General features: G+C 36.4%; 1 protein-coding gene across 1 annotated transcript in view; it reads left to right on the top strand.

The window, feature by feature from the left end:
• GRM5 (glutamate metabotropic receptor 5) overlaps window positions 1–13,787 on the top strand; it is a 514,551-nt gene that overhangs the window by 402,024 nt on the left and 98,740 nt on the right. The window contains exon 7 of the mRNA XM_023510155.1: window positions 5,930–6,056. Within this exon, the coding sequence (XP_023365923.1) occupies window positions 5,930–6,056 (127 nt within the window). The remainder of the gene's footprint in view (window positions 1–5,929; window positions 6,057–13,787) is intronic.

Genomic DNA, 13,787 nt, shown 5'->3' on the forward strand with positions numbered 1-13,787 from the left:
AGATGCAAGCCTTTACAGACATTACTTCCTGGGGATAGATACTTTATAGTTGGAAAGCACATTAGATACCTATTAATATAATAGTTAATATCAATGTGACAAACATACATGAGACATCTTTCATTCCTCAGAATATTTACAGTCTGTATGAGGAAAAATATCATGGACTCAGATAAGCAACTTCATATAAAATGTGATAACTTCATTATAAAAGAAAAAAGAGCTATATAGGTTTACCAAAAGAGAGACCAATGTCTGGGATGGTGGCTTGTGCTTATAATCCTAGCACACTAGGAGATTGAGGTGGAAGGATCATGTGAGTGCAGGAATTCAAAAGCAGTCTAAGCAAGAGTGAGACCCATCTCTACTAAAACTAAAAAATGTACTGGGCATTGTGGCATGTACCAGTAGTCCCAGTTATTTAGGAGGCTGAGGCAGGAGGATTGGTTGAACCTAGAAGTTTCAGATTGGTGTGAGCTAAGTTGATGTCATGGCACTCTAGCTTGGGCAACAGAATGAGACTCTGTTGCAAAAAACAAAAGGAGAAAAAGAGACATTTCTTCTGAATGAAATGTCAAAAGTTGTACCGTAAAAAAATCGGTATAATTATAGAGAAAGATCATTTATGTAAAGAGAAAAGTAATAGAAAAGGTGTGAAAGTGGTCAGTGAAGACTGTTCTGCAATAATAGTGAGAAATATAGGGTGCATTGTCCTATGTGGCTATTTTAAAAGAGAGATTTGCAATGATAAGTTGAAACCAGATTGGCAGAGAGTTTCAAATGTCATGCTAAATAGATGTAACTTAAATATTATTTTACAGGAGTCCGAAAATAATTTTGACCAACATATTGACATAAATTGGCCTGTGGTAGGTGAATATTAGTGAGTGGAGTTATAAAACATGAAAAAATGTAATAAGAGACAAATTAGGACACTGTAACAGTAGCGGGAAGGCCCTGAAATAGGGACAAAGCTGGGAGAATGAAAAGAAAGAAGGAGACATATTTGGGAAAAACATTACAGAGGTATCAGACCTGACTACCTGCTAGATGTTAAAATGGAGAAGAGAATAAAGTCCAAGACAATCATTTAAAATTCCAAGCTTTAGTAACTAAAAATTTTCACAGGGATTGTTTCAGAGAAAACATGATGCGTTAGTTTGGGAGCATGCTGGTTCTGAGATAGCAGCCAGAGAATGGAAAGCATTGGTCAAGAACAAAGAGATAACGATTTAGGATTTAGTTAAATAGAACTAAAAGTGAAACTGGTAAGAGTAGATAAAATTACTGAACCTAAAAGTGTAAAGAAGAAATAAATGTGAACCAAGAATAGAACTTGAGGTTGACCTGCTTCTAAAGAATAAAGGAGGAAAAAGAGGCAGACACAGAACCAGAGCAGGTTCAGAGAAACAGAGAGAACCAGAGAGCTCACTGTCATGTAGGATCAGTGAAGGGAGAGGCCAAAGGAGAGGAGCCATGAGGGGGAGACAGAACTGAGGGTTCATCCTTCATCCGGGCCTGCAGATCTAACAGAATATAATGGTGATTCAGCACCAAAAGGAATAGGTAAGGAAAATGTGGTACACAGACACCATGCCTGTAACTATCCAGCCATAAAGAAAAATGAAATCCTGTCATTCATGGCAACGTGACGGAACTGAAGGACATCATGCTAAGTGAAATAAGGCAGAAGCAGGAAGTTAAGCACCACATGTTCTCGCTCTTATGGGAGAGCTACAAACAGCTGATCTCACAGAAGTAAAAAGGAGAACAGAAGAATAGCAGAGACTGGAAAGGGGAGGAGGAAGGAAAGGGTAGAGAGAAATGTGTTAAAGGGCACGTATTACAGCTAGATAGGAAGAGTAAGTCCCAGTGTTCTATACTACTGTAGGGTGACTATAGTTAATAATGATATATTATATAGTTTCCAGCTAAAAGGAAAATATTGAGTGTTTACAACACACACAAAATGATAAATGTTTGAGATGATGGATAGATATGCTAATTACCCTTATATAATCACTATACATTCTATGTATTAAAACATCACTATATGCCCCATAAATATGCATATAATGTGCCAACTTAAAAAATAAAATTTAAAAGTATAAAAAAATTACATTTGGTGAAAACCAGGTGGGGGAAATGTAATAATTTGAGGACATTGAACAGCTACTTTTAGGCTAAGATCTGGCCACATTTATAGGAAATAAAAAGGCAGTGAAGAAAGAGATGATAAAGAGGGAGGTGCCTGTGGCTCAAGGAGTAGGGCCCCCACCCCATATACCAGGGGTGATGGGTTCAAACCTGGCCCCAGCCAAAACTGCACAAAAAAAAAAGAGAGAGAAAGAAAGAGAGAAGATAAAGATAATAATAAAAAGGGGAGGAGATAGCTATTGGGGTACATTTTTCCCTATGGAAAAAAATGATATCAAAATAACTTATTTGTTGATTGTCACTGAAGTACTATCATACCACATTTCAGGCAGTGTATATACCTGACTCTGTTGGCCTTGGTCTTTTTAATCAATCTCACCTTCTCTCTGTTTAGAATACATCTCAGGTATTTGTTCATCAGTGATTAAGATGGAATCTGAAATATTTTAGTACTGATAATAAGGTCTTCAAAAGATGGTTCTGAACACTTAGAAAGCATAAGACCAAAGGCAAAGAAGAGAAGGTAAAATGAAGATAAAAATAAAAAATAAATTTATTAATGTCTACTAACTGGCTCAATAGCTTAAAAAATACCTAAAATTTTAGTACATCTTATTATGGTTTACAGCTGGAGTTGGCAAACTGTGGCTCACAAGCTAAATCTGGCCAATTGCCTATTTTTGTAAATAAAGTTTTATTGAAATACAACCAAGCTCATGGGCTTACATATTATCTATGTCTACTTCCCTGCAAAGTGGCAGTGTCGAGTATTTGAGTTGCACTATAGGATGGATGGCCCAAAGCCTGAGAGTTTACTATTTGGCCCTTTGCAGAAAACTTGCTACTTCTTGACATACAGTGACAAAAAAGTTGTACCCCTTGGCCATCTTGCAGCCATCTTGCAGTTAAACTCTTCACATGAAATCTCTTATAGATCCACTCAGAATATCAATACTTCATAATGTCCAGTGCTTCCTTCAGAAAGATTGCATAATGTAAATTACCTTATGGATGTTTTCTTTTTGTCTCTTCTAGCAATATATTTGAACCTGTAACTTCAAAGCACTAAATGTATGATTTGAAAACTTTATTTATATACTTTTCTATTTCATTCTATTGGTAATAACTTACACAATAGAAGAATTTGATTTCCTGTTATCATATTTTTAACACTAGTTATTTTGTAGTAATACTTGTTTAGTCTTATTTAATCCCAAAGTCTATTTTATTAACTAGACCTCATTTTCATATTATTTATACACAATTTTCACAAAATTAACAAGAATTTCCTAATATAGTTTAAGGCTGCAACTGAGCAACGTTAATGATAATCAATATCTCATTGCACTGTTCAGATTTTAGTTTTCATGAAAGAGTTTAGTTAAAAAAAGTTTCCAATATGTTACATATTTTTATTCATAGAGAAGGTACCACTATTCCCAGGATATTCAAAAAGAATGGGAATTGCTATAAAAGCGAATTGTCACTACTTTTTGTTCAAAATGAATGTAAATAGAACATAACATGCAAAAAATAATAAAACAAATCAATTCTAAATGATCTGAAGAAGATGAGTAGCCACTGTTGATTCAAAAATAGATTGCAATATTGGAGTTATTCTTGAAAAAGGGCTTGGACTTATCTTGGCAAGAAACTGAAATTCACAAACCAACGAAAATTGAGCCACAGAAAGTGAGCATCTTTCTTGCTGGATGGTGTGGAAATGTGGCTGCATTTATTTGCCTGTCCTTCTAAAGTCTATAAGGTGAATCTTTCAGTATTTGCACTATGCCTACCTGCCCGCATTACAACATCTATGATTATCCAAGGATAGTTTTACCAAGTGTGGTTGAAGTTATCTTGAAAATGAAATTCTTCATTTCTATGTATGGGTATTTATATACATATCCTTAATAAAAATAGGTAACAGAGTGGTCTACATGCTAAAAATCACTATGATGTTTTATTCAATCCTCGGGAATAAAAACAAATAGGCTTAGTCTGGAAAAAAACTGTGTATCAGCTAGAGGACTGTTCAAGGCTGCACAATTCCTTAGGTAAGACTAGAACCCCTCTGGCCTGGCACCCATAGCTCAGTGAGTACCGTGCTGGCCACATACACCAAGGGTGGCAGGTTTGAGCCCGGCCCAGGCCTGCTAAGCAACAACAACAACAAAAATAGCCAGATGTTGTGGCAGGTGCCTGTAGTCCCAGCTACTTAGGAAGCTGAGGCAAGAGAATGGCTTATGCCCAAGAGTTTGAGGTTGCTGTGAACTGTGACACCATAGCACTTTACTGAGGGCAACATAGTGAGACTCCATCTCAAATAAATAAATAAATAAATAAAAATAAAAACACCAAAAACACCCTAGAAGCCCCTGCTCTCAAACCAGTAAGTACTCTCCCACCTACAGCTTTGAAAATATCATGAAGTCTACCTTCCAATATGGCTCAATATTTGTGAGCATGAGCCTTAAATTCCAACGTACATTGTTTTATCCCTCATCTATCCTAACATGCTATGTGAGGAAAATGAAAAAAATAAAACTAGCTGCCTCATATAGAGCTGTTCTAAAGTTTTAATGGGATAAAAGCATATGACATGCACTAAATAGCCTGTAAGTAGTCACTATTTTTATGAAGAACACTTCAGCTAGATTAAGAAGGTCTGGAGAGCAATTTTGCCTCATTTATTTGGTTATTTTAGGGAAAAGGTGTTTCAGGCCCTTTTGTCATTATTCCCTACTTGTATTGCTGCAATTTTAAGAGTTTGAATGAGGAATACTATAGAACGTACGTAAATAAGAGGTGTCAGCCGACAATCGTATCTGGATAGAGGCATCTAGATGGTGCAATCACCAGAAGTCATTCCTAGAGTCAGCATCTGAAACAAGGACTACAAAGCACAACTATTGCCATGTCTAGTTACTGCTGAACATTAATCATAATTTTAATCACTTATAAGAATATTTAATGAATGCTATCTCTGTCCAACAGAAGCTATTCATGCACCAATGGTGAGACAAAAAGATATATACATTTGTAAAGAATAACATCTGTAACTTTTTTAACTGTTAAAATATTTCAATTTTTTTTATTGTCTTAACAATTCAAATAGATGTAGAGCTATGAAATAATCTTGATGACCTTATCCTCCTTCATCCCAAGCAAAACAAAACTACTAAACTAGAAATAAATGCTGAATTATTGAACCAGATTTTTATTAGAAAGAGATCAAGGACTTACCTTCAGAAAAACCTTTATCTTCTTCTTCTATCTTTCTACCCAGTACAAATTCTTAATTATTTTTGTCAATATGGATAGATTTTTGAATATTAGATAACATAAAATTTTTTGGTCACAATTATTCAACTAATGAAGGGAAGCCAAGGTAAATTTAGACAGAAAAATTTCTTAATTTGAGAAAAGGAGAGGCACAGATTTGGTGGAAAATTCATTTACGTACACACGTATATAAACGTATGTATATTTATATAAGTACAAACGCAGATAATTAAATACAGGTATCCCAAACTAATTATATAAAGACTTGCATTTAATTTAATTCTTAACTCTGCCACCAACCAACTTTATGATGATGGATTTGTTTAAACTCAACATCAGTTTCTTCAATTAATTACAATACTGATTACATTTAAAATAATGTATGTGAAAGTCCTTTCTGCTTTGCAGAGCAGTACATTTCAGTAAAGGGTTGCTGGATTTTTATCATGCAAAAATAATTAATCAATATTTTAAATATTTGCCTTAGGTGATCCGGAAGGGGGAAGTCAGCTGTTGTTGGACCTGTACACCTTGTAAAGAGAATGAGTATGTCTTTGATGAATACACCTGCAAAGCATGCCAGCTGGGGTCCTGGCCTACTGATGATCTTACAGGTACCTAGATTCCAATGCTAGCATATGTGCAGTCCTCAGAAATCAACTGAAAGAAGATACACATATGAGAGGAGGGGGTCACAGCTGCAAATATTCCAAATATTTTTCATATTTCTCACCTTGGGTGGTCATGTTTATGGGATAAAAAAATTCCTTTGGGAATAGAAGTCTTCCCAAAGCCTGTGCAAATTATGAAAGTATTTAGAGCTTAGGGAGAGATCTGCCAATACTCCAGTCTTCACTCCCAAATTAGATCAGAATTACCAGATTGTCGAGAGGGCATTCTCAGCCCATCCTTGGAAAATTCCTGGAAGTTCATAAGCAGGGCTCCAGTTAGTTGTGCTGTTAGAGAGGGAGAGGAAGAAGTATTAGCCAGACAAAGACTAAAATGTGTAATAGCATAACCAAGAACAAAAAGGGAGCTCAGAACTGGGCAGATGTTTATCTAAAGTTCTGTATTCTCTTAATGCTTTTCTTTCATTGAAATCGGAGACTTTACTAATACGTTTTCAGGGAATATTGGCACAGAGCAAGACTTGTCTCTACTTGCTTATTTTCTTTCTTCTTTTTTGTTTTGGTTTATATTTTTGTTCCGCAAAATATTAAGGAATATGCCTTTGTGTTCTTCAGTCTATATTTCATGGTCATGACTAATTTTTACAGTATAAAAATAGAATATGGTTCCTCCCATTCTTCCTTCCAATTTTTCTTCAATAAAGATTTATTAAATGCACATGAAGTGCCCATTTGCCTCCCACTAAAATAAAGTTATAAAAATAAAGATACTACCTCTGTCCTGAAGAAGTTCACAGTTAACTGAGGCAGACAAAAAAAGCAAAAATATGATTACAGTATATGAACATGGGAGAACAAGGAGAGGACCCATGAAGCTGAGTTTGCAAAGAAAAGAGAAAAAGGCCCACCATGTGGTATGTCTGGTGGTTTTAGATTTCAAATAGGAGCATTTAACCCAGAACTCCAAGAGGCTAAAAGATCATAAAGTCATCAGCATTAGACTGCCTCCCTCACAAGTAGAGTGATTATCATCAGCAGTTGAATTAGCTCATCTCCAAAGCCTGATTATAAAAATTCTTTGATCACTCCTGGCCTTTTTAAGATAGCTCATCTTCTTTATTTTTTTTAAGTGATTGGTAATAGATACAGCAGATTTTTCTGTTCTTAAAAAAATTATGATTTAATAAGATATCTAAGTGTATTATGAGCATTTGAGCCCTCTTTTCACCATTAGATAACCTCAGAACTAAGTTAGTGTCGAACCCAACAAATTTTACTGAATAGCTGAACTATACTGTGCATGGGTACATAAGCATATATGCATGCACAGACACATATAGAAAACAGGCCCCAAAGGAAAAAAAATACTATGATTGGTTTTTTTGGAGAGAGGTGAGGAGCAGTACTGGTGATCTTTTCTTTATACTATTTTTCCACTTTTTTTTTTCCAATTACAAACCAGGTTATTATTAAATTGAATATTTTTCTTGCATATTCAACTAGCCTGCATGGCTAAGCACCATGTGAATGAATATAGAGATACAACTTTTTGCCCATGTTTTACAAGACTATGATGCCGAATTTAAAAAACAGAGTTTATTTGCTGTTTCATTCAATAGATAAAATTTTCATTATAACTTCAATATAATTTCATTTTCATCATAGGGGCCAGTGAAATTAAGGCTAAAAACAACCCACGGAAATGGCTCCTTTGTCACTTGATCCCCATATCCAAGTCCTTATATATCATACCATCTTGTGGGAAGACAGGCATAAAATATGCATATACAGACACTGGTAAATTGTGTGTGAAGTAAGAGAACAGGAGCAAAAAATAATAATGAAGATATTAGAGAAGTCATAATTTAAATTTGTGTTTCTCTGAAGAAATGAACATTGGCTGAGACGTAAATGATAAAAAGAAATATTAAGCAAATAATGGTGAGAAGGGCATTTCTGGCTAAGGAAGCAGCACACATGAAGTCTGTGTATGGGGAAGCAGATGGGAGAATGATGTCCGCAGAGACCAAAGGGCTAGGTCCCACATGGGCCAGGAGAACGTGTCCAGGATTTCAGTATTTCATTATTATGACAACGAGAAACCATTACAATGATTTCAGAGGAAGGAAAAAAGCATAATTATAAGCATATTTTTAAAAAATATTGTCCGAGTTATTCTGAAAAAGAGTACTTCTGGGAGGGATGGAAAGTAGAAGTGGGTAGACAAGCTGAGTTCTGAGTATGTTGGAAGATGTGAGATTTACTTTTTGGTAAAATCAACAAGACATACAGATAAATTGGATGCAGAAGGTGTCAAGGAAGGCTGCCAAATTTTCTTCTCAGAAGACTGGAGAAATAAATGCATTCTTTTACAGAGATCAATAGTTTAGTTGTAGACAAGATTAATTTGAGATGTCTTTGAGACTTTCAAGTGGAAATAAATTAATTTAACAAATTAAAGGCTTAGTTTGTGCCAGAAAATGTAACAGGGGTTGGAAATACAAATCTGTAGCCTAAGTTTCAGAGACGTGTATAATCTAGTGGGAGAAAAGCATGTGGACAGGTAAGAGTGCAGTTTACTCATGTTACAGATGAGAAATGAACACGGTATTATGGAAAAGTGGAGAATTTAGAAAGATTTATTCTTGAGGCATGAGTTGACCCTCACTTAACAAAAATATGAAGAGAATATTATTAAGAGGAAGTAGGGCTCTCAGAATTATTAAAACCATAACCTAGAGAACATCAAGGAATGGCTATGGGTTGCTTGCTTGCCTCATGTACAAGGTGTGCGCACCTTTATGTACCATCTGTTATCTCAGAGATGTGATTTCTGCAGTGTAAAAATAAACGCAAATCCTCTCACTGGTAATTCTTTCTCATGCTTCTTTCAAATCAACTTTCTGGAGTAAGTAATAAATATTCCTTTTACATTTTTTACTTCCTCACATTTGACTTATCACAGCAATTTGTCTTCCACTCTTACCATGCTTTTGAATGGTAAAAGATACCAATGACCACCTTATTGGCAACCTAATGGTTGTATTTTATGACCATTTCTGCTCAGTGCAAGGGCCCTGAGGGTGCACATTATCCTGCAGCTTACTCCTCCATCAGCCATGTCATCACACAGGGTTCTCTCACTACTACTACTAGGATTCTTTTTTTCAGTTTTGGTCGGGGCTGGGTTTGAACCCGCCCCTACTCCTTTGAGCCACAGGTGCAGCTCCACTACTAGGATTTTTTATTTTCATTGGCTCTTCCACTTAATCGAGGTCATTAAAAATTAACGTTTCCCAGGTTTGCATCTTTAAGTGGCTGTGCCCCTCCCTATGCAGTCTCCCCAGGTGATGTCATCTGCTTTGATAGCTTCGGTTATTACCCACATGCTCATCTCTCCCAGCAGCACAGCCCAGCCTACATTCCTTCCTCAATTTCAGACGCATGAAGCTAACTATTGCTGGAAATCTCTACTTGGTTATTCCACAGGTACTTCAGTCTATCATGTCCGAAACTCATAATGTTATCATTGTGCCTCTGTACTAAGTATAGACCTGCTTTTCTATTCTATGGGTGCATATGGCCCATATCCAATGACTCAGCAAACCCGCTTTTTTGAATTTCTAACTATTCTTTTTTTTTTCTTTTTTTGAGACAAAGTCTCACTCTGTCACCCTGGGTAGAGTGCAATGTCATCATCATAGCTCACAGCAACCTCAGTCTCTTGGTCTCAGTAGATCCTCTTGCCTCAGCCTCCCATGTAGCTGGGACTACAGGCACCCATCACAGTGATGGACTAGTTTTTATCTATTTTTGGTAGACAGGGTCTCACTATTGCTCAGACTGGTCTCAAACTCCTGAACTCAAGCAATCCACCCACCTTAGCCTCTGAGAGTGAACCACTGCAGGGCCTTGAATTGCTAAACATTCTTAACTATCTTCCCTCCTCTCTATTTGTACAACTCTTTTCTTGACTAGGTTCCCATTTGCTCACGTTTGACCACTGTAGTAACATCTCACCTTACTTCCTGCTCCCAGATTTATTCCACAACCCTCCAAGTCCACTTCTCATCTGCCTACTGGATAACATATCCAACATATGGATCTGATTCTTTTATTTCTTTGCTCACATAGGGGCAAAGAAACATCTTTCCTTTCTATCTTCAGTTCATGACTAAGGCCCCTAAAACAAAAAACATGTTAACAAGAAAAAAGCATACAGATTTATTCAATAAAAGTTTTATATGACAAGGGAGCCTTCGTGAGGAAACAAAGACCCAAACAAACAGGAAAATCTGTGTACCTTTATGCTAAGTGGGTAGTCATGGATAAGTATGATTGAATACAAAGGTCTGGTCTAATGGCAGCCAGCTGGGGAAACAGCAAGAATGGCCTGTTCTCTGTTCAGAATCCTCTTGGTCACCTTGACTCTTTAGTATTAAGGATGTTCGTTTTCTTTGGGTAGAGAGAAAGCACTTTTCAAGGGAGGTTTCATGACTATTTCAGAAGAGAAGTGCAAGGGGAAAGTGAGAGAGTCCTTCCTGCTTCTGCTGTTGTTTCAAATACCAAGGAGCCATATTTTGGGGTACCATATTCTGAACCCCATCATTCAATACTTATCAATGGTTTTATATTTGTGTAGGATATATCCTAAGCTTTGCAATGTGACCTATAAAAATATCCCCTCTCTCCCCTACCCTCCTATAATTTTTCTAGTTTTGATCACCCACCACTTTCCAACCACTCATTTTACATTCTAGTCTCAAGGACTGCTTAGAATTCTTAAATACACGCAATGCTGTTATGCTCCTCCCTGTCTGTAAGTGTAGTGTCTTCTTTGCCTGCAATGTGCTTTCTTTAACTGAATAACTCCTACTCAACCTTCCTCACTCTGTCACCTTCTCTATGAAACCTTCTTTGACTAGACTTCTGAGTCTCCTGTTCAGTATTTCTAAAGAAAATTCTACTTCCTTCTTTAAATCATTTTTTCTAACTAGATTTTAATAAGCTATATACTTATCTGCCTCTCCTTCCTAATTAGTAGTTTCTCAAGGACAGAGCTATCTCTTAACTATTGTATATTACAAGCTACTAACCCAGTGCCTGACTTGGAGGGGGCACATAGCAAACACATGTCAACCAACCTGCGGTGAATGATGGAGCATGTTACAAATAAGTATGAAGGCAGATATTAGGGCCATCCATTGAAGATGGCCTTTAACTAAGAAGTTTGGACTTTATCCGAAAAACAATGTGGAAACAGTGGAGATTTTCAAACAAAAGAATGAAATCCTTTATCTCTGGCTACATATATACGTGGGGTAAGTGTATGTATGCGTGTGTGGTAGGGGAAGTGGGGAAGTGGGATGTTGATGGGATATTCCAAACCTGGAAAGTGTCCACATGGATATTATGTGAGTTCAACCTTTAATTGGCATCTACAATACTTTTCTTTTTAGTATATATTATGAGAGTATATTTTTATTAATAACATCATTAAAATAAGTGTTACACTAGCTGTATTCTTAATAGAAGTCATAAATTGTCAGCAATCAGTAACCAGGAGTTAGAAAGAGAGAGAAAGAGAATCTAGAATGAAAACCTAGAAGACGGGGAAGAAAATAAGATTATAAATGGAGGATGAGGGCAGGACATAGACAATATCCCCAATTCAACTTATTGTCACGGAGGACAACAAGTAGCTATTCCTTATCTAATAATTATTAAATACTTACAGTTGGAGTGAGCATGATAATCAGGATTCCTGCCCTCAAGAAGATTATCATCCCCAATAATAACGAGAAATAAGAAGATGGTACTAAATATTAACAACAGAGAAGACCAGAATGGTATCACCAGAAGCAAACTTAGGTCATATTTCAAGTTGCCTCTTCAGTGAATGGAAGACATGAGGATGAAGTAAAGATGGGAGTTGGCCAAACCAAAATGAAAGAGAAGCGTGTTTTGGACCTAAGAACTGAAGGAACTGGGAGTGTAAGGCATAAATGAGAAACTAGGCGAAAACCAACTTTTGGAGTGCTTAAAGGCCATGGTAAAAAATGTAAAATTTGTTGTCAAGGAAATTGCAAACCATTTATTTATTTATTCAGCCATCTAGTCCTTCATTAAATACATATCTAGCATTTTCTCTGCCCTATGTATAGGGAAGGAAAAATACCTTTTCCTCCCACCTATCTTAGATTTATGGGCTGGTGCACCTGTAACAAAAGATACAATCACAAGAGAAAAGCATATACATTTATTTAGTATGTTTTATATGACACAGAAGCCTTGATAAGGAAATGAAGATCAAAAGAAGCAGTTAAGCCTGGGTGTTCTACACTAGCTTTGATGAAACATGGAGAGTTGTAGAGAAATGTGATTGGACAAAGGACATAGGTAAAAGAGTAAATTTAGTAAGGCCCGTTTCTTCAGATGCCCTTTTGAAAGAATTGTGCACCTGTCCTCCAGGTAGAGGGAGGGCACCTCTCACATGAAGGTTTTATGACCTGCTTCAGGGAGAAGAGCAGGGAAGGTCAGAAAGTTCTTCTTCCACCTGCCCTTTCTCAAGTTTTTTAGCTTAACATATTCAATATGGGCAGTGCCTGTGGCTCAAAGGAGTAGGGAGCCAGCTCCATATGCCAGAGGTAGTGGGTTCAAACCCAGCCCGGCCAAAAACTCCAAAAAAAAAAAAAAAATTAAATATGCCAAGCTATATTTTGAGGTGGAGTGTTATAAATCCCATCATAAGAGATGTAAATGCTAAAAATATTTCTATAAACAACACAGATAAAATTCCTTGCTCCCATGGAATTTATATTCTAGTGGGCAGAATAATTCTAAAAAATTTTTTTATCTCCAGTAGCCAAAAATTACATAATAAAGGAAATACAATTGTAATGGGCCACTTCATAAATATTATTCACATGGTCCCAATGTAAAGAGCAGATATTATTTAAAAACACGAAAAGGAAGGATAATGATTTCAAAATAGCAGTATTATATAATGAGAGATAAAAGAGGGGGCTGGATGGGAGTTACCTCTGTGGTGTGTGTGTGCACATGGGCCTAACATTACACAAATGAGACAATTAACACTTGTTAAACTCAAATCGTTTGTACATGTGGTCTATACGTCAGTGCGCGCTTAAAATTTCTGTAATTTAAAATAGTTCATACTATTTGAGCTCCTTAAACATTTTATTCTAAAAGATACGATTTAAAAATAAAAGATTAAAGTGGGAATTTTAAAAAGAGATTAAGACAAAAGCACCAGAAGGAAATTTTGCAAGAAATCAATGTGAATCTATTGGTGGTTTGGACTCAGATAATGTAGTGTGAGTAAAAAGCAACAAAGAATTTTGATTAGGAATTAAAATCAATAGAACTAGCTAATTAATTCTCTGAGAAGAAGGTAGCCACAATGCTGTCTGGTTTGAGAGAGGAAGGAGAAAAAGCACTGAAAAGCAGCAATTTGGGCAAGACACTCAAAACTCTCTAAAAGCCTTTGCCAAGACACTTTTTCTGGGACACCAGCCTCTGTCAGATAGCTGCAAAAACTGTCCTAGAAAGAATCTTTAATTTGTTTTCCATCAAAGAGTTTAGGATAAGATATAAGCAGCAAGAACCCTATTGGTCCACCTTATTGCTCTGTAGCTGCCTAGTCCAAAGCCACAGAAACACTTCCAGGTACTTTTGCCAGGCTCTGGCAACCTT

This window comes from Otolemur garnettii, unplaced genomic scaffold, assembly GCF_000181295.1.
Source record: "Otolemur garnettii isolate 467f Iridium unplaced genomic scaffold, OtoGar3 scaffold00001, whole genome shotgun sequence".
Lineage (NCBI taxonomy): Eukaryota > Metazoa > Chordata > Mammalia > Primates > Galagidae > Otolemur > Otolemur garnettii.